Here is a 21484-nt window from a genome sequence, read left to right on the forward strand (position 1 = left end):
GAAATTTTCAGAATATTACTTTAAAATCAGTACGGATATAAAAATGAATAAACGATCCAAAATTCTGCACAGGCAGCCCAAAAGCACTGTACAAATAGGTTCTACACCACTACCTCGTTTCCCTCAGTCCCCAGCAATAGGGAATTGACGTCCTTTGCTCACGCTCCTTTTCATACTATATACTTTAATCTTATTTCTAAGATAATATAAATCAATTTCTGTCCTGTCAACATACCAGATTACTGACTTTTCAACAGACAGTTGCTGTAGGAATACTCTATGTGGTATTCTTGGGGTGTACCGTTGAATAAGATTCTTGTATAATGTGAGTAGTCAGTGGAAGAAACTAATGTCCTAAAACAATGTTATGTTACAGATGACCCCCTCGCCTTTCCAGTGCTCAAAACAGTTGAGCGTTACTGGAAGGGAGCATAGATAGTCCAGTTCTCCTGTGTTTAGGATATGTAATAGCTAACTTAACACTGTTTGCCAACTTTGATTACATGATTTTTCTGCCTCTTTTCGGTTTTGGACATGGCCTCAGAAAAGAAATAGCATGAACTCTGCTTTAACTGGAAATTAGATTATAATTGTGTTAGTGTAACTCTAAAATTAATAAAACAAATCTTTCAGACAGAACGTAAAATGAAAAAACTCATTGTAAACATCTGTAGTGAAGTCAAGGTATTATGCATTTTTATTTGGTTATAACTGTCTTTATTTTGGTTTTGCAGGGAAGATGCCTATCATTCTGGCAGTGCTGATTACTAACTTATTCATCAGACAGTGAAGAAGAAAATGGAAAAATGGAGGGAAACCTCATATGATTGCATTAAACTTCTCTTGTGATCCCAGATTCCTACAGTTGTATTCAGTGTTGTGGATTTTGCTATTGCAAGCAAGAGCCTGTTGAGATTTCTATTTGGAGGTTTCTATCTTGAAGTACTTATCCCTTTTAAAATACAGATTTAATGATGCCAAAGATACTCATAGAACTGCTGTAGGCTTTTGTTAATTCAGATTTATCCTCAGGTTTTTTTGTTTGTTTTTTTTGTTTAAATCAAATCTCCAGAATAATCAGTGTTCCTTTACTCTCATGTCCCAGAAACTCCAAAAACAACAACAAAAAACCCCAAACTATTCTTACCCCAAATCTTATGTTCAGGCTGTCCTCAGTATCGCATCCCAGAGTGAAGTGCATGGATGTGTGTAAGACTCAGGTGTTCAGAGTCCATGCTATCTAATTGTTTAAGTTTGTATTGAGAGCCAAAATAAATGACCTGTTTCCTTATGAGCCATTTCTGATAAGTAAGCAGTAAAATGGTTATACTTGTGAGCAAATTCTTCTATGATTCCATGCCTAAACAAAATGTCTTTATTTTAACATTTCAGTAGCTGAAAACAAGTCTGGTAGCATTTAAAGCAAGCTTATTACATTCATGAAATAATTCTCTGCTGTAAAAAGGTGTTTATAACCAAATGGTGTTTTGTCACTATCACTGAAAACATAAATTATTTGTATAGAATTTTACTTGGTAACCTGCATATTTATCAAATGGGAGGAAAAAAATGGAATTTCTGTTGTACTTAAATCTTTTTCTCTGAATAAAAGGAATATGGTACAAAGACTATAGCATCCTGACTCTCAATAGCAATGTAAAAATGTGGTTGAAATCTACCCCTCTACTGTGATCTGGTCGCTGCTTTCCAGAGCAGATGAAACTAGTAGTTCTTTTTGGACCTGTTCCCCCCCACCCCAAAAAATCCATGATTTCCTAGGGTATGGATCTTTCTGGCAAGGGGTAGCGCTTTGTCAGCCTTGTAACAATGCACTGCCAGGAAACTACAAGATACTATCCAAACTGAATGCGAGCGTGATAGTGTAACCCAGACACCTCCTGGGTGTGGTGGTCTGTCCCATCTAGTGGCACCGAGACCACTTAGAGACATAAAATGAGTCTGCTCTACAGCCTTCACTAACAGCCAGTCGGCTCAATCCTGCCTGTGTTACAATAGGATTAGGATCTATGGCCTGGTCTACACTATGGGTTTATACCGAATTTAGCAGCGTTAAACCGAATTAACCCTGCACCCGTCCACAAAACGAAGCCCTTTATATCAATATAAAGGGCCCTTAATATGGATATCTGTACTCCTCCCCAATGAGGGGAGTAGCGCTCAAATAGGTATTGCCATTTCAGAATAGAGTTAGTGTGGCCGCAATTTGATGGTATTGGCCTCCGGGAGCTATCCCACAGTGCACCATTGTGACCGCTCTGGACAGCAATCTGGAGTTGGATGCACTGGCGAGGTAGACAGGAAAAGCCCCGTGAACTTTTGAATTTCATTTCCTGTTTGCCCAGCATGGAGCGCTGATCAGCATGGACTGTATGGGAGATACTGGATCTGATCGCTTTATGGGGAGACAAATCTGTTTTATCAGAGCTCCGTTCCAGAAGACGAAATGCCAAAGCATTTGAAAAAATCTCCGGACAGAGGCCACAGCAGGGACTCAGCACAGTGCTGCGTGACAAGCATAACGGAAAGCCAAAGAATAAAATGGATGCTCATGAAGGGAGGGAGGGGGGGACTGAGAACTCCAGCTATCCCACAGTCCCCGCAATCTCCGAAAAGCATTTACATTCTTGGCTGAGCTCCCAATGCCTGAAGGGTCAAAAACATTGTCCTGGGTGGTTCAGGGTATATGTTGTCAACTTACCTCCCTCCCCCCCCATGAAAGAAAAGGGGGGAAAAAATAGTTTCTTGCCTTTTTTTCAATGTCACCGTATGTCTACTGCATGCTGCTGGTAGACACGGTGCTGCGGCGCTGAACAGCAGCATCCCCTCCCCTTCCTTTCCTGATGGCAGACAGTACAAAATGATGGAAAACCGTCCTCCTCATCCCATGAGTGCTCCTGGCTGACCTCGGTGAGGTCGGCCAGGGGCGCCTGGGCAACAATGGGAATGACTCCTGGTCATGCCCGGCAGACAGTGCAAAAGGATTGAAAAATGTCGTCCTCATAGCAACTGGGGGCTGAGCTCCTCACCCCCACCCCCTTCATGTCTAATGAAGATTCTGTACTGCCTGGACTATCATAGCAGTGGGACGCTGCCTCCCCCTCATTTTATCTCACTAAAAAGTCAGTGTTTCTTATTCCTGCCTTCTTTATTACTTCATCACACACATGGGGGGACATTGCCACGGTAGCCCAGGAAGGTTGGGGGAGGAGGGAAGCAAGGGGTAGGGTTGTTGCAGGGGCACCCCCTAGAATGGCATACAGCTCATCATTTCTGCGGGATATCTGGGGCTTTGACCCGGAGAGACACTGCTCCCTGGTTCTCTAGTAGACTTGCCCCATATTCTAGGCAGGACTGACACTCTATTTTTAGACAAAACATAAGGGAATGACCTTGGGGAGTCATTCGCATTTTTGTCCATGCGCCCCCGACTGACCTCAGCGAGGCCAGCTAGGAGCACCCATGACAGCAGCAGATGGTACAAAAGGATTGATAACCATCATTGCCAATTTCCAATTGCAGACGGTGATATAGGGCTGGTAACCATCTCTGCTACCTTGCAAAGGCAAATGAATGCTGCTGTGTAGCGCTGCAGTACCGCGTCTGTCAACAGCATCCAGTAGACATACAGTGACAAAAGGCTAAACAGGCTCCATGGTTGCCGTGCTATGGCATCTGCCAGGGCAATCCAGGGAAAAAGGGGCGCAAAATGATTGTCTGCCATTGCTTTCACGGAGGAAGGATTGAGTGATGACATTTACCCAGAGTCACCCGTGACTCTGTTTTGGCCCCATCATGCTCTCAACCCAGAATTCCAATGGGTGGGGGAGACTACGGGAACTATGGATAGCTACCCACAGTGCAACGCTCCAAAAATCAATGCTAGCCTCGGTAAATGGGCCTTTATCGCCGAATTAATGTGCTTAGTGTGGCCGCGTGCACTCGACTTTATACAATGTTATTAAAAACTGCTTTCTGTAAAATCAGAATAATCCCATAGTGTAGACATACCCTATGTGATAGAAACAGATTTCTGATACTCATTAGAAACTGCAAAGATGTTTAATCTAATGAAGCTTTGCCTTTGCTCAGATTACCTGACAGATGTCTCTGGATTTAGATGTTTTAATTTTCCCTTGTGGCTAAGATCACAGCTACACTGGGGATGTGTCCTGATTTTCAGTTAGCAGTTCAAATCCCTAGCATAGCATCAGGTTTGCCCAATTAAGCCTTGTTTTGCACTAGTGCGGTTAATGTTTTTAAGCACAGGTAGGTGTAAACTGCACTAGTGCAAACTGCAGTTTATAGCAGTTTTCCTGTCTACACTATGGCTGAGCACTTGATGGAGCTATATTGGTGTCAGACCACTAGTGGCTGAAAGCAGGACAAAGGTTGCAATTGATGCAGCGGTGTCAATTTTAGTGGGTCTGGTGAAGCCACTAAGTCAATGGGAGAGGACTCTCCTGTTGATGTCTACTCTATCTTCCTGAGAGGCAGAAGCTGTGCTGACAGAGTGTTTCCATTGACGCAGTGCGGTGTAGACACCGCTGTAAGTCAACTCAAGTTATGTCAACTTCAGTTACGTAACTTGAGTAACTCAGATTGACTTACAGCCTTAGTCTAGACTAGCCCTCAGTGTACACAAGGCCACCAATGGTGGTAGCATTGGGAAGATTAGTTTAGATGGGCCAGTGGGTCCTATGGGCATTTTAAACACAATGGTATTTTCAAAAGAGCCTAAGTGAGTTAAGGAGGAAAAGGCCTATTGAAAGTTGTTGGGAGCTGACTTGAGATGAAGGGAAGTTGCTGTAAGTCACCTTAGTTGCCTGTCTCTGTTCTGTAGCATAGTGATTCTGCCCACAACTTTCCATACAATGAGGTTATGAAATGGAAATTGTTGAAAAAACACTTTAAGGTGGAGTTGAGGCCTCTCAACTGCAGGAAAATAGTAAACATTTTTTTCATAAAATATGTAGAAATGCACCAAATTTGGTAAAAGGTTAGTGAGGGACTGGGATGGTGAAGTAAAATAGTACTAGTTCAGCCTGGCAGTGATGTGTGCTTAGACTAAAGGTTTCTGCAGGCAGTAGGTGCTGTATGTGGCTCATTATCTCTCATCTTGCTGGTCACCCAGAGCTGCAGCTGTATGTGCATGTGTGTGAGATCATTTTTAAAACACATAAATGTAATTTTTTCACAACTGGAAAAGCTTTCACTTTTACTGTAACAATGTCGTCTTTCCATGACTCTGCGTCTATCGGTTGGTTCTCAACATTGCTATCCTCCAACAGTCCCTCAGTTGCCATGTCCTCATATAAAGACTCTTCTTCCATTCCTACGTATAAAATACAAATATTTAACCATAAATATTTATAAAACATTTGTAATTTTTCATCAATTTGTTATAAAAATGGCCTTACCTCCACCTTCGAGTTGACTTCTTCCAAAGCGGCAACACATTTTTCACACGCTCTCCTTTTCCTCTTTACAACTAGCCGTGACTCCATAAAGTCTTCCTGTTGGGTTCAATTTCAGGATGAAATGTAGGGTTCGGCAACGGGTCTGCCTCTTTAGCAAAATAAGTGTAAATGGTTCTTCTCTTCTGAACATGAGCTGGTACACCCATGGGCAATTCCAGCTTCTTGGTGTCTGTAGGCATCTTGTAAAAGGACATAGCTGTTGTGTCTAGGCTACCAGTTTTAAAAGTGCCATTCACAAAAATATGTAGTTTTATACACACAGTCAAATGCTCAGTGGCAAGAGTTTTTTCAAATAATCCCCACAATAGTCCTTTCCTGAAAGGCTCATTTTAGAATCTTGGTATGAAAGGATTGGATCAAAAAGTGTGTTCTGTGACGTAGCTGTAAGGCACTGAAAGACTGGGCCAGCTCCCAAGGTTCGCTGCCCAGAACAGCTATCATTTCACTACTGACAGTCGCTGGAGTAGGATGTTTCGCTCTGCATGTGTTCAGTAACACAGCCTTATTGCTTTGTTTTTTGTATTTTCTAAAACCTTTTTTCTCTGCTCTGTGCTTATTTTTTCCTCTTTCTATTATTTAAAAGTCATCGCTCCATACTAAACCTAACAATCTTTCTTCTCTTTAATAACCTTTTTCTTTTTTCCTCTAAACCTGACCTAAGCTTTCTTACCCTATTCTTTCAACCTTTTTCTCTAAACAATCAACCAAATGTATCAAAGCACAAGCATGCAACATTCCACCATTCATACATAAAAAATACTGTAATAAAAAAAAAAATTCAAAATGGCTGATGGTGTCAAACCTTGATACCAATGGAACCAGGACTACAGGGCAGGACATAAGCCCTAAATGGGGTGTGGAACCCTGCCAAAAATACAGGGTGATGAATACTATCGAGCTGTATACTATTATATAACACTGCTGGGAGTTACTTGCATAGCCTTTGACACTTGTACTCTAGCCTTCAGGAGACTTAAGCATGTGACTAATTGCAAGAAGTCATTGGGCCATTAACATGTGCGGTAGTGTTCTGCAGAGTCAGCTCCTTAATAAACAGAAGGCAACTTTTGTGCCTTCCCTGAATCAAGAGAGAAGTTCTCTATCATTATAACAAGTTCTAACTTTGCATGGATACAATTATTCTTTTTTGAACTCCATGTAGTAATGGTCAATTTCTGATAGTGTTCATCAGTAATGAAAGCTTATTTCTACAAAGGAAGAAAGCATCACAAATAATTTTCAGGATATTCTTGTTCTAGGGGGGTAAGGAGAATATCTGTCATTGAGTTTAAATGAGGAAAAGGCAATTTTTATTTACCTAAACTCAGGATTCAGTGGGACTGATAACAGGAAATTGCTTGACAAAATGCATAATTAATCCATGGAACACATTGCCATGAGACTTTGAAGTAAAGAGCTTGGTAGAATTCAAAGAAGGCTGAGCTACTCAAACTCTTGTCCTGCAAACACTTAAAACTGTTTTTAATGTCACTCATGAACTATCCCATATAAATCAGTGATTTATATGCATGTGATTGTTTCAGAGTCTGGGTCTTAATTTGGCAATATGAATATATGCACTTGGGATAATTTCGTTGGCTTATAGTTTTACTCCTCTTTAGGATATGAGGGGAACCATTAACTGTGGGACTAGGAGAAATCTTCCCCCTGGCCACCTGTGGGCATAATTATCCATAATGTAGGTTTTACAGGTTTCTCTGTAGCTTCTGGGGCTGGCCATTGTCAGAAAGGAGATGAGACTAGACCAGGATTTCTCAGCCTGTGGGTCGGGACATAAAATAGGGTTGCCAGAAGGCTTGTTTCAAAGGGTCACGTGGCAGCTCCTGTGGGTCTCACCGCCCTGCTCTGGGTGCTACAACCACCAGGATGCCAGCGCCACTCAAGTTTGGCCCAGCTGTCATGATAACAGCAGCCTGGGTAGGCAGAGGCAGATTAGGGGTTTGTGGAGCCAAGGGCCAGAGCAACTGGGGGGTCCCTTCCCACCTCTTCTATCCTGCAGTCTCCCCATCTTCCTTCCCAGGCACTCCAGCCAGGGAGCGGGGTCGGGGCATGGAGACTTGCCCTGCCCACCCGGCACTCCTGCAAGACCCTGCGCCCGCTCCCTGGCAGGAGTGCTGGGTGGGTGCAGGTAGTGAGTTGGGGTACAGGGACACCCATTTTTCTGGGGAGCCCCCAATTGGCCAGGACCCCTGGGTAAGGGCCACATTGGGTCAGTGGCTAATGTGCCATGGTGGGTAGGCCAAATCTGAGTGGCACTGACCCCATGAGCCAGGTCACAACTCCACTCAGACAAATTTGATCCAGTTGAGGGGCGGGGGCCAAACTGTAGTGACGTTACAATCCTGGAGGTTGGAACTACTGAAGCAGAGACACCAGCTCAGCAAACTCCTGGGCACAGAAACTGTGGGGTGAGTGCCAGGCAGGGCCCAACACTCCTGGGATATAGGACCTGACCAAAACTACCCCAGGGCCTCCATGCCCACACTATTTACTGGGTCATGGCAGGCCATAAACATTTGCTAATGGGTCCTTAACCCAGAAAAGGTTAACCACTGGATTAGACCATTAGCTTGATCTGCCATAGTATTTGCTATGTTAGGGGGAGCAAGTTAGCATATCCCCTTTTTCTTTTTCCCATTAAGGTCATATGAGATGACACTAATATTAGTCTTGTTTTCTTCTAGGAAGACCGTGTAAACCACTAGAACTAGAAAATGGCAGAGTTGATTTGACCGATCTCCAGTTTGGTGCAACAGCAAATTTCTCCTGTAGTGAAGGGTGAGTGGCAAGTTGCGGCTTTTGGCTAATTAATAGAACCTAGACTGGTGTAAAAGTGTTGGTGAAGTCTGGCAAAATGAGACTAGAAAGGCTGCTTAACTTCAAGAACATAAGTGAGTCATGTGCTATACATCTGTGGCCATGAGCTGGGCCCTAGTTAAGAATTATACCTGTGACTTTCAAAGGAGTTGAAGGATGCTAGCTACCTATTTATGACTGTCCTTTGGTGGGAGATGGGCACCTAACTCACTCAGGTGCTTTTGGAAATCCCAGCCTAAACCTTCAACAGGTCATCCCAGCAGCTGCTGGATCATGAGTCATAAGGGAAAGCTCCATGTGAATGGTAATGTGACACTCACTGATCGGTGCCAATCTCTGCCATGTTACAGGGGCTGTTATTGGTCAGTCCTAGGGTCTTGAATCGGTGCTGGGATTGTGGGGCAGAATATTGCCCATAAAAGATAGCACCGGCTAGAAGCAGACTTTTTCCTACTCAGCAATAGTTATCAGGGTAGTGTCACGGTCAGTTGTTGCTTTTGTCCATATGGGTTATGTGACAAGCCTTGGGGAATCATAAATGGGTTGTGGCCTCATTTCACTGAGCAGTTGAGATAACGGAATAGATTGCATTGCATGAGGACCAGAAAACACAACCAACAAGTGCAGGTGGTTTTTTTCACTGTATCAAATCTTTAGAGGGCTTGGCCTGGCAGCAGGGGTTAAGTCCTCTGGGAAGAGGAGTCAGATGTCACTGGGTGGAAGCCGACCCCGAGTCTGAGTGAGGAGAGATGGTGGGAGGTAACTCCTGATGGTGGCTGGTTTGCCAAACCCCATGCAAGTTAAATGCCTTTTTCTGTGGATTGGTTGTCAGCCTGCCTTCTGGGTGAAGTAGGCTGATCCACAGTTGAAGGATTTGTGGAGATAGGGTTTCTTTGCAGTAGCCTACATGGATTTATGGCCTTGGATTTGTGCAGGCCCATGAGTTCCCTGGATTTAGTGTGTGGTTAGGTCTTGGACAGTTAAGATGCTCTGGTTTGAATATGGAAGGGAGATGGGGTCAGGTGGGTGACAGCTCAGGGCAGCTGACTTCTCCCCATCGCTTCTGTCAGGATGGGTTGTCTTTAGGTCTGACTTTTATTTTACAAAACATTGCTGGGGAGGAAAGGTAAGGGGAGCTGCTTAAGCTGAGTCATTGACAACTGGGGTAACACCTGGCATTCAGAGAAGAGGTGTCTAGTACTGCTGCAGATAAAAGCACAGTAATCCTAAGGTGTAGAATGGCGGCAGCTCACATTTCAAACACTCTCCTACGTCTTAGAAACATAAGATGAGGCACAGCCTCCTAACCAGCAAGGCCAAACCCTTTTTCCGCATGAAAGCACCGTGAGCAGACCAGTTGTGTCTAAAATAACATGGTTTCCTGAGCATTAATTAAGTTCTATAGCAGGAATGATTAGAGCAGGAATGATTAGAGCCCTCTTCCCCCTGTTAGAGATATTTGCACTCCTTACTACTTGTATCTCCAATTTAGAAGAAGGATCACTTGTTCCCCTTTGCAGAGAATTAACAAGCATTCCCAAGCATCTGACGTGTAGACAAGAAGTGAGGCCACTCTCTTGCTAATAGTTTATAGCTCTAGATTGCCTTTAATTACTTAGAGTTCCTTGGTCCCATGGTGTTAGACATATCATGTTTTATAGCAGAAATGACCCTGATCAATCATTTGTCTCCAACTACTGGCATAAAGTAACCATGTTCCACCTTTCTGAACTATAGCCTAGTTCTTTGCTTACTTCAGTAATAAACCTGAACCTTTTTTCTTTCTTTTGTTACAGATTAATTGGACCGATTTCCACCCAATGTGTGCTTGCAGGAAATAGAGTTGATTGGGATAAGGAGGTTCCACTTTGCCAAGGTAAATTATTTTAAGGATTTTAAGAACAGTTCGCATCTGGAGATGATGCAGCATAGCTGGTGCTACAGAGGAGTCTCTGTTCTTACATCTTTGAATCCAAATAAGAGTAAAAACTTAAGGATGCATGTTTGGTTGGGGAGAGAATGAAATTATACTGTGGTTCACTGTGGTGTTTGGATGACTCCTACAGAATCAATGCTTAAAAACAAAGTCGCTTCTAGATTGTTCACCTGGCACTGTTTAATATTCATAATCCAACAGGCCTCATGGCACCTCTTCACTATTGTATCTGCATAATCCTGCTGTTCACTAAGTAAAAGGCATGATAATGACTTCAAGAAGTTTTGACCCTTCCCAAATCTGACCATTCACTTAAAATCTGAGGCTCTTTTGGAATGAATCACAATTAATTTGTCTCTACCTTAATTTGATTTCTTGGATGCTTTCTGGGCTTGGTCTGTCAATCATGCTGCTGATGGTCCAGTTTCTAGAATCAGCTGCTGCTACAAGAAATGTCCTAGCTTATTTTTCTGCTGGTGGAACAACATGACCTCTAGAGATGCTGGGGAGGAGGTTCTGGCTCCTTGAGGCTAATGTTGGGAAGGGGCACGCTCTGGTAAGGTCATCTTCCAGAGCTTGTGTTTTATGGAGCATCCTTCTTGAGCAATGGACGTACTGGGTTGGGTCAAGCCTAAAAGCAGAAAAACCTTCAGAATCTGAAAGGAGTCTTGCTTCAAATGTTAAAATGCAATGTTAAGTACCCTTCCAAATGGCTGAACAGTGTTTTGGGGGGATCTGAGACAACTTTCTTAGTGAAAACTCTCTCTTCAGTTTACCTTCAATATGAACTTTAATTTTCATGTTGACATTCTTTGCTTCAGCAATACCTTGTCTTCCACCTCCTGATATCACCCATGGATCCCATACTGGTCAGAGTGGAGAAGAGTTTTCCTTTGGCTCAGCAGTAACTTACAAATGTGACCAGGGCTTCTCTCTTATTGGAGAGGCCTCCATTCGTTGTAGAACGAAAGATAATGTCAATGGAGAGTGGAGTGGGCCTGCCCCTGAATGCAAAGGTTAGTAGCATCTGTTTAACAACTGGGATTGAGGCTTTTAGAGGCATGGTTTGGTGGGTTGCTAACTTCACTGCGTAATATAAAGCTCCCAAAAGCAGGAATGTGAATGTAAGATCACTTTAATGGTTTTAAGAACAGTCCATGACTGGAGACGCTGCAGTGTAACTGGTGTTAAATGTTCTTTGTGTGATTGTCTACACAGATTGCACTTGTGGAGTGCATGATCCCCGTGTGTGTGAGACAGGATCTTTTGAATAGCAGTGTCCACTGGGGCAGTGTCTGTTCCCTGGATGCCCTCGCACCATGTAGGTGAAGGTATAAAGGTCAAAGCCCCTCAGCTGTTGCCTATTGGATGAAGACCCCTGTCTCTGTCCCTTCTGACTGGGGTATCTCTAGGCGGCACAGTACCCTCCTTTCACCATATATTTCCCAGCACACACAGATTGCCCAGGGACACTTGCTTCCTTTCTCTTCAGAGGATTTTTAACAGGTATAATTGGTACAGTTATGCATCCCCACACAGTTCTTCCTATGTAGGTCTACCTTATTTTTAAGTTTAAAAAGCATTACAGAGAGAACAACATGCATGCTAAAAATTTCCCATATTTAACCCCACCACATCTCTGGATTGTGGCAGGCATAATCCTTCATCTGCCACCCAAGGGGGATTCCTTCTGGTTATTAATTCATCACAGCTCTAGCTCAGAACAAGCACCTGATCCTTCAAAGTCTTTCCAAAGGATTGGGGCCCTCCATGGACAAGGGGTCCTATCCATTTGCTGGATCAGGAAGAAAGCCCTGAGGCTGTTAAAAAAACAAGCTATTTATCCAAAACGCTTTCTTTGTTGGTCCTGGGAGACTCCAGTTTGAACCGGTAGATGCACCTCTCTGGGGGCTGGTTTCAAAGGCTGATAAGGGAGGAAGTACACTAGCATCCTCCTCCCTCTAGCGAAGGTACCTGCAATGCCACTACACAGTCACAACTGCGTTTTAATACAATGGACCCCAAAGGTATTAACCCTAATTCAATAAGATGAAACTTCATTGAATTAAATTAATCTTAATTCCATACGGTTTGTTCAGGATATTGTCAGTCTGTCATCCAGCTCCAGGTTTCTGGTTTCCCAACTCAGCTCTCCTGGTATCATCCCTTTAAGTATGTGGCGCCGTCTGGATGTGACATCAGGGAGTTTGTGAAACAGCCTGACTCCAAAAAGTGGGCATAACCTGCCAGTAGTCCCAACGTAATTGAAAATCCAGTGCAGAAAGAAACTATTTGCTGCAAATGCCCCTGGAGACTATTTCCTTTAAAAAAAATTCTAGGAAGAGGTTAAGCTTTAGTCTGGTGTTCCTGTGTGGCATAGTTTTCAGTGTGAGTTGCCTGGGAAATAGGTCAGCTGCCATAAGTGCACTAGATTTGGTTGTTCCTTGTCTGAGACTTAACATGAACCTCTGTCTGGTCGGATACTGTGTCCTGCCCTAGAAGAGGCTGCATTTCAGTGGGGAAGGGGCTTAGTAAAGTGCAAATCTGTGTAGTATCTAGAAAACCCCTCTGGGATCCTTCAAGATGCAAGTCACTATAGGAGTGTAAGACACTATTAAGGAGCAAGTTCTGCTCTTCATTCCACCAGTGAGAAGCCCAGGTGACTCCATTGACTTCCATGCACTTGTCCCTTGCTGTGGAAGAGCCCAACTGCAATAAAGGGAAGAGGTTTTTTACCACAAGTGTGCACAGGAACAAACTGCATGTTAACGATCCCAAAAAAGCATCTGTGCTCTTCTGCCCCAGCTGGTGACACCTCCATGAAATGCCAGTCGTGTAAAATACTGGATGGGATTTCTGTGTTTAACTCAAATGCTTTTCTTTAGGTCTTGGTTTTGTAGAATGATGGGACTGGAATCTAATGCCTCATTGTAGGTGTTGATTGGATCACTTGATAGTCACTCTGAGCTGAATCCTGAAAGGTGCTGAACACCTGCTATTCCAATTCACTTCAGTGTTGGCTCCACACTCAATCATGGACCCTCTTTCTCAATTGAGAGAGAGATTCACAGGGTAGCTGGTTTTATGGGTCGTTTATAAACCAAAACAACTGCAGTGAAATAAACTGTGGGTAAAGGGTCTTGGGTGTATCTGTTCTCCTCCATTTTGAGCAATAACCAGCATTCACAGTGCATCTGCTCCTCTCAATGAACTGCCTTCTCTTCTGCATTTTCTTTTCAGTTGGGTGTCCGAAGCCAGAGGTGCAAAATGGAAGCATGGTCAATACATTGGATGAAAAAATGTGGTACACCATTAATGAAACCATTCCTTTCAAATGCTCTCCTGGGTACCAGTTTTCAAGCCATTCCCTCCTGCCTGCAACAGACAGATTTAGTATTACTTGTTTATCGGACGGCACCTGGATGGCATTACCGAAGTGTGTAAGTATCACTGTTAAGTTGGGTTTCTTAATGCCTCTTCCCCAATTTCTAATATAAAGAATAGTAGTAACCATGCTTTGATTTAATGAAGCAAAGACTTAACTTCATGAGGTCTTTGTGATTGGGTAGGGACATGTGCCATTGAAACACCATATGGTGAAAAAACATATTTATCTGAAAACAAAACAAATTATCTCTCACTACACCCATCTCCTATTTTTAAAAAATCTTTCTTCTTTTGATAGCAGCTTCTCCATGCAAAAAGTAAAATTTGGTGGGTAAAAATCACAACAGGAGGAAAACTTCCCTATTACAAACAGTCAGGTTTTCTAGGCAATTCAAGTGTATGTTACTAATTAGTGAGATATTGCAGTGTGCTCAGCTCTATGTAAAAGGAAGGCTGGTTCCTGCCCAATGTGTTTATAATTTATGTGCCAGAATCTTATGTTGCTCAAAATGTCATCACTGTTGCTTAGCAGTGTCAGTTTCTGTAGAATTGAATAGGACGTGAGGGTGCGCAGCACCTTCAGGCCCTGAGGCAGATACATGTAACACACTGGATGATGGTTCAGACTCCAAAAGGAGCAAGCATACTTGAGAGGACAAGTCCTTCTCTTCTTCAGCATAAGCATGTTCCCTCTTTGATTTACAGAAAAAGCAAAGCACTTCTGGTGTGTGTGAGATGGTTCCTGAGAGCAGAGAGTTCACAGAGTGTGGTGTGCCTCTGGAGAAACTGAAAACTCTGCTGGAAGTGCGGAAACTGTATCTGGAGATTGAGACGCTGAAGCAGGAGCTAAAGACACAATGAATAGCTGAGACCTGTGAGCGATATTGTGATAAACTGCCTCCCCTTTGGCTGCAGTTCATATAATTACACTACACAAAGGATTATTCTTACTGATTTCATAGAACTTGCTAATATAGCTAATAGGCAGTAAATCAGAGATCAGATTTCCTTCTTGGGCACTATTTTTTAGGATTTTTTGTTCTTTCCCCTTGAATTTCACAAATTTCATTTTCCACTTGATGATAAAGTAGGGATTTCAGGTCCTCAGGTTTTAGGGGTTATAATGAAGGATCGAATTGAGATTTGGTTTTACTTAGGTAAGTTAACCAAGTAGCATGGAAGCAAACTATCAGTTGATACGAGCTTTAAATCCTATGCAAAAGGAAACTCAAGAGTAGCTTCAGCTTTGTAGACATCCCACAATTACTGTTTACATTTAACTTTAATGCACCAAAACATACACATTCAAAGTGGTGAATGGGTATTAAACTTCCCGATTTCCACACACCTTAAGAGCAGTGATGTTAATAAATTCCTGCACCACGCTAAACATGTGCAGAGGCTGAAAAAAGCCTATTCTCTGCCTTGTCTGCTCAATTACAAAGTCAGCAGGATGCTTCCTTTTTAGGGACTCTCAGCCTTGCCAAACTGAACAGAGCTATTTTTGAAATCTGTTCTCACCCGTGGCACTTCTATAGCTGTACTCAGCCCCACTCACGTTAGGAGTAGATGATACAATCTCAAGTGTAGAGAAGCAACTGTCTGAGCCATTGCCCCAATAAATGATAGGGGTGTTCTCTAACCTACACCTTTGTGATCAAGTAATTATTCCTGCCCTGCAGGGCTACAATAAAATGCAATTGTAATAACTGCCGCTTGTCTTTGTTTTTATAACTTTATCCCTTTGGCTGTAAGACAGGGAGATGCCCAGTGGGTTTAAAGGTTCGTTTCACTGAGAGTGAAGAACTAATTCCTTCTCATCCTACAGACCAGTGATTAGTCTGACTGAGCCCATGGAGACTGACCCTTCCCCTCGCACCTAGAGTGGTCAGCGTTGAATTGAACTGGCAAGGTAGTGGAAGGGAAGCTTGTCCTGTGGAATAAGGAGGGCCTGCCAGTTTCTAGTATTTTTTTTTTTTACCACTGTTGATGGACCCAGAGGGATCACGGATTCAGCTACATTCCTGGGGGAACAGCAGGAATTAATTTGGCCAACAGGATAAGTAGGAAAGATGGTTGGTAAATGCTTCTGTTGCAGAAATCATTGCTGCAATGGAGGCTTTGATCAGGAAGGGTTAGCACAGTGCTGCTCTGAAAATAACAGGAGTACTTGTGGCACCTTAGAGACTAACAAATTTATTTGAGCATTAGCTTTCGTGGGAGATAAGCATGGGGAAATAGTTAATTATTTCATTTAAAATTAACTATTTCCCCATGATTATCTCTTCCCCACCCACCCCCCACCCCAAGTTCCTTACATCTCCTTGTTAATTGCTAGAGATGGGCCATTTTCATTACCACTACAAACAGTTATTTTTCTCTCCTGCTGATAATAGCTCACCTTAACTGATCACTCTCGTTAGAGTGTGTATGGTAACACCCACCATTGTTTCATGTTCTCTGTGTGTATATAGATCTTCCTACTGTATTTTCCACAACATGCATCCAATGAAGTGGGGCTGTAGCCTACGAAAGCTTATGCTCAAATAAATTTGTTAGTCTCTAAGGTGCCACAAGTACTCCTGTTCTTTTTACAGACACAGACTAACACGGCTGCTACTCTGAAATCTGAGAATAATGTCACTTGTGATTGTCCCTATGCCAGAACTGTAACGGTGCTGCAGCCTCCTCCAGTGAGACACCTTAGCTGCATAAAGCCAGGAGCAGCTAATGGAAAAAGAACAGCAGCAGAGAAATAACATGCAAACTCAGCCTTTGTAGGTGGGGGAAGCTTCTATCTCCATGGACCTGGGAGGACTACTGAGCTCACAGAGCGGGGCAAGGGGTGACTTGCTGTTGGGAGAGCTGGTGGTATCAAAGAGCATGAATTTAAATCCACCCCGGGGATCCTTAGGAGTTCAGCCCAGAAGTTAGTGATTCAGCACATCCAAGCTGCGTCTCTGGCTGTTAGCTGTGCTTGGGGAGTTCTGGCTGCTTGTCTCACCTGTACTCTGCAGCATCACATTGCAGTGCGCCAGCACACCCAAGCAGTCTCTCTAATTGCAGAGACTGAGTTGAATTTGACCCACAACCTCTGACTTCTCATCACGGCTCCTTTCCTGGACTATCCTGGAGGAAGGTAGGCAATGTGATCTTCTCTATGTGCCCGTCTACCACTAGAGGCCACTCTAATAATCATTTTGTGCACTACCTACCCCACTCTTCTGGATACAATCCTATCACCCTTACTCATATTGAATAATACTTCACTCCACAAGTAGCCTCATGTGCTAATTTTTCTACACCTCTGAAGTATAAGAAGTAAATGCGGTTAAACAGAGGGATACAATCTCTAACTCATTTCAGTTTGCTGTTCATGTTAAAAATGGTTTGTCACTGTTACCTTTCCTGACTGATCATTCACTGCCATCTGTGATATCAAGGGAATATACTGAATGTGTTTGACATTTGTAGGTTTCAGAGGAGTAGCCATGTTAGTCTGTATCAGTAAAAACAATGAGGAGTCCTTGTGGCACCTTAGAGACTAACAAATTTATTTGGGCATAAGCTTTAGTGGGCTGAAACGCACTTCATCTGATGCATGGAGTGGAAAGTACAGTAAGCAGCTATAAATATACAGCAATGAAAAGATGGGAGTTGCCTTACCAAGTGGGGGATGATGATGCACTGGAGAGGTTTTAGTTGGGGGCTGTAAGTGATGGCTAGTGGCGTTCTGTTACCATCTTTGTTGGGCTTGTCCTATAGTAGATGATTTCTGGGTACTCGTCTGTCTCTATCAGTCTGTTTCTTCACTTCCCCAGGGGTGTATTGTAGTTTTAAGAATGCTTAATAGAGATCCTGTAGGTGTCTGAAGGCTTGGCTGTAGAAAATGGATTGTGTGATGTGGTCTGGATAAAAACTAGAGGCATATAGGTAAGTATAGCGGTCAGTAGGTTTCTGGTATAGGGTGGTGTTTATGTGGCCATCGCTTATTTGTACTGTAGTGTCCAGAAAGTGGATCTCTTGTGTGGACTGGTCCAGGCTGAGGTTGATGATGGGGTGGAAATTGTTGAAGTCCTGGTGGAATTCTTCCAGGGCCTCCTTCCTTGGCCTCCTTCCCAGATGAAGAAGATGTCATCAGTGTAGTGGAAGTAGAGGCGCAAGGGGACGAGAGCTGAGGAAGTGTTGTTCTAAGTCAGCCCTAAAAATGTTGGCATACTGTGGGGCCATGTGATTATGAATAGCAATGCTGCTGACTTGAAGGTACAAATCGTCCCCAAATCTGAAATAGTTGTGGGTGAGGACAAAGTCACGAAGTTCAGCCACAAGGTTTGCTGCGATAGTATTGGGGATGCTGTTCCTGACAGCTTGTAATCCATCTTTGTGTGGAACGTTGGTGTAGAGGGCTTCTATATCCATAGCGGCTAGGATGGTGTTTTCTGGAGGATCACCAATTGATTGTAGTTTCCTCAGAATTCAGTCGTGTCTCGAAGTTAGCTGGGAAAGCTGGTAGGACAGGGTCTGAGGAGAGAGTCCACATAGCCAGACAATCCTGCTGTCAAGGTGCCAATGCCTGAGATGATGGGGCGTCCAGGATTCCCAGGTTTATGGATTTTGGGTAGCAGATAGAATACCCCTGGTCGGGGCTCTAAGGGTGTGTCTGTGTAGATTTGTTCCTGTGCTGCTTCAGGGAGTTTCTTGAGCAAAGGGTGTAGTTTCTTTTGGTACCCCTCAGTGGGATCAGAGGGTAATAGCCTGTAGAACATGGTGTCAGAGAGCTGCCTAGCAGCTTCTCGTTCATACTCCGACCTATTCATGACAACAGCACCTCCTTTGTCAGCCTTTTTTATTATAATGTCAGAGTTGTTTCTGAGGCTGTGTATGGCGTTGTGTTCTGCACAGCTGAGGTTATGGGGCAAGCGATGTTGCCCACTGCCAGCATCTACAAGCCTGCCCCCCGCCCCCCGCCACTGCAGTATGCAGCGTAGCGGAGACCTCCTCGCCACCTCTGTGTGCCGCCGTGCCGGGAGCTCAGCTGCACTGCCCCAGGGCCCCCCAGGAGGAGAGGTGAGTGGTGCCAGTGGCACCGGCTTGCCATGGTCCCCCCGATATCAGGACAAAGTGCATCCCGACCAATGTAAGGTCGGGAAGCGGGACAAGTTCCCTAAAATCGGGACTGTCCCGATAATATCGGGACGTCTGGTCACCCTACCACTGAACAGCACACTAACCCACAGAAACCTTCCTACCAACTCTACAAGATGAAGGACTCCTGACAGTTGAAACAATAGACTGGACTTCTACATGGAGTGCTTCCGCCGACGTGCATGAGCTGAAATTGTGGAAAAGCAACCCTTTGCCATAGGATGTTGTGAAGGTGAAGACTAAAGAAAGGAAAGAATGAGACCACAGAATAAGGACAGTGCACTTCAGAAAAAGCAGACCTCAACAAACTCAGAATTTGTAGGGAAGAAAACGGGGTGGGAGGAAACCTTAAGAGAAGTAGCAGCAAAGAATCCTGTGGCACCTTATAGACTAACAGACGTTTTGCAAGAATGCAAGAAGTGGGTATTCACCCACGAAAGCTCATGCTGCAAAACGTCTGTTAGTCTATAAGGTGCCACAGGATTCTTTGCTGCTTCTACAGACTCAGACTAACACGGCTACCCCTCTGATACTTAAGAGAAGTAGGAGTTCAGGAGAGCTGAGGGTTTCTCAAGGAGACAGTATTAAAGGCACAATGGCAAACTATCCTGATGCACACAACGCACAGTCAACCTGTGGAACTCTTTGCCAGAGGATGTTGTAAAGGCCAAGACTATAACAGGGTTCAAAAAAGAACAAGATACATTCATGGAGGATAGGTCCATCAATGGCTTTTAACCAGGATGGGCAGGGATGGTGTCTCTAGACTCTGTTTGCCAGAAGCTGGGAATGAGCAACAGGGGATGGATCACTTGATGATAACCTGTTCTGTTCATTCCCTCTGAAGCACCTGGCATTGGCCACTGTTGGAAGACAGGATACTGGGCTAGATGGACCTTTGGCCTGACCCAGAATGGTCATTCTTATGTTCTTTTCTCTGGCATAGCACTGGTCTACATTTAAAATTTAATTCGACTTAGATCTCTTAGAGGTGTGAATTTTTCACACCACATAGCGCTGTAATTAAGCCAACCTAGACCCTGGTGTAGACACAGCTAGGTCAACAGAAGAATTCAGCTAGTAACCTAGCTGCCACCACACTGGGAGGTGGTTTACTAGAGTGATGGAAAGCCCCCTTCCATTGATGTAGAAAGTGTCTGCACTGTGGTGCTGCAGCAGCAGAGCTGCAGCTATGTAGCTGTAGCACCACTCCCGGCAGTGCTTACTTGAGGTGGCTCCCAGGAAGCGGCTGGCAGGCCCCTGAGGTAAGTATCAGAGGCTGCATCCTCCTCCCCAGCAGAGTGTGTGCAGACCAGTCCACCTTGCTCATGGCAGAGCCAAGGAAAGGCGGCACCTGCCTCTGCACATGCTGATTCTACACAGGGCAGGCTGGGGCTGAGCACTGCTAGGCTGCTGCCCAGTTCACTTACCCACATTAGCAAGCAGGGATTACACCATTGTCCCGATATTCAGGTACAATTTTGCATTTGGTAGTGAAATAGAAAATTAGTTGATTGGGAATGTCCCATTAACAGGGGCGGCTTCAGGCACCAGCACGCCGAGCGCGTGCCTGGGGCGGCAAGCCACGTGGGGGCGCTCTGCCGGACGCCGCAAGGACAGCAGGCAGGTTGCCTTCGGCAGCATGCCTGCAGAGGGTCCACTGGTCCCACAGCTTCGGCGGACCTCCCGCAGGCGGGCCGCCGAATCCGCAGGACCGGGGACCTCCCGCAGGCAAGCCGTCGAAGACAGCCTGCCTGCCATGTTTGGGGCAGCAAAATACCTGTCGTGAAACCCGACTGAATTGGTTATCTACTGGCATTTTTGTTTTTTTCAGGTTGTTTTCTGGTGTAACGCAAATTTACGGTAGTTTACAGTTCTGAACCACAGTGCATACCGTAGGACAAACTACAGTGGGCACATAATAACACGTCAGAAGCACAGAGACTGCACAGTTCTTTGCAATGGCTAGCTAGCTAGCTAACGGTCTTCAGCCGAAAACCCCACCTGAAATGGCAATGGCAAGGGAGGAGCCAACTACCAAAAAACAAAAAAGACAGTGCAGATATAGGACAGAATGGGAAGCCACTTACTCCTGGATTCAGAAATCCTATGAGTATGATTCAAAAGCCTTTTGTAAAGCATGCAGGAAGGAATTTACCATTTGCCATGGCGGTCAGTCTGATGTTAAGCATCATGCTGAATCAAAAAATCATGGACAAAACACCCAGTCTCACAAGAGCAATATCTTGGTCTCACATTTTTTCAGCAAGCCAAATGAATCCTTCAATAACAAGCTTATCACTACTGAACACTAACTCAAGTTTACCACACAGTAGTCCATCAACACTCCTATCACTCATGTGACTGTGAACTTAAACTGGTACTTACCTTGTATCCAGATTCAATGATTGCAAAGCACGTCAGCTGTGGCGAGACTAAAGCGGAGGCATTGATCAAAAAAGTGCTGTCACCATTCTCGACAGAATTTTTAAAAGACCTCAGCAAGCCAGATGGTCCCTATGTCTTAGTTGCCACAGATGCATCTAACAAGGGCAATGTGAAAACTTTCTCCTTATCACTGAGATACTGGACACCTGAACATGGGGTCCAAGATAAACTGTTAGACTTCTATGAGCAAAGCGAAGAGACCACAGAGGCAATAAGCAACACATTACTTGAA

General features: G+C 44.3%; 2 protein-coding genes across 4 annotated transcripts in view; both read left to right on the forward strand.

Moving 5' to 3' along the window:
* LOC120403917 (complement receptor type 2-like) overlaps positions 1-14663 on the forward strand; it is a 34659-nt gene extending 19996 nt beyond the window's left edge. The window contains exons 4-6 of one of the 2 annotated variants that reach the window (XM_039535876.1): positions 11094-11288; positions 13513-13712; positions 14365-14663. In XM_039535876.1, the coding sequence (XP_039391810.1) occupies positions 11094-11288; positions 13513-13712; positions 14365-14520 (551 nt within the window). In that variant the 3' untranslated portion in view covers positions 14521-14663. Of the gene's footprint in view, positions 1-734; positions 1629-11093; positions 11289-13512; positions 13713-14364 lie in introns of those variants that run through there. The other variant, XM_039535878.1, reaches the window with a different exon arrangement.
* The window catches only part of LOC120403911 (complement receptor type 1-like), a 626098-nt gene that overhangs the window by 439268 nt on the left and 165346 nt on the right, over positions 1-21484 (forward strand). The window lies entirely within an intron of this gene.

This window comes from Mauremys reevesii, linkage group 4 (assembly GCF_016161935.1).
Source record: "Mauremys reevesii isolate NIE-2019 linkage group 4, ASM1616193v1, whole genome shotgun sequence".
Lineage (NCBI taxonomy): Eukaryota > Metazoa > Chordata > Testudines > Geoemydidae > Mauremys > Mauremys reevesii.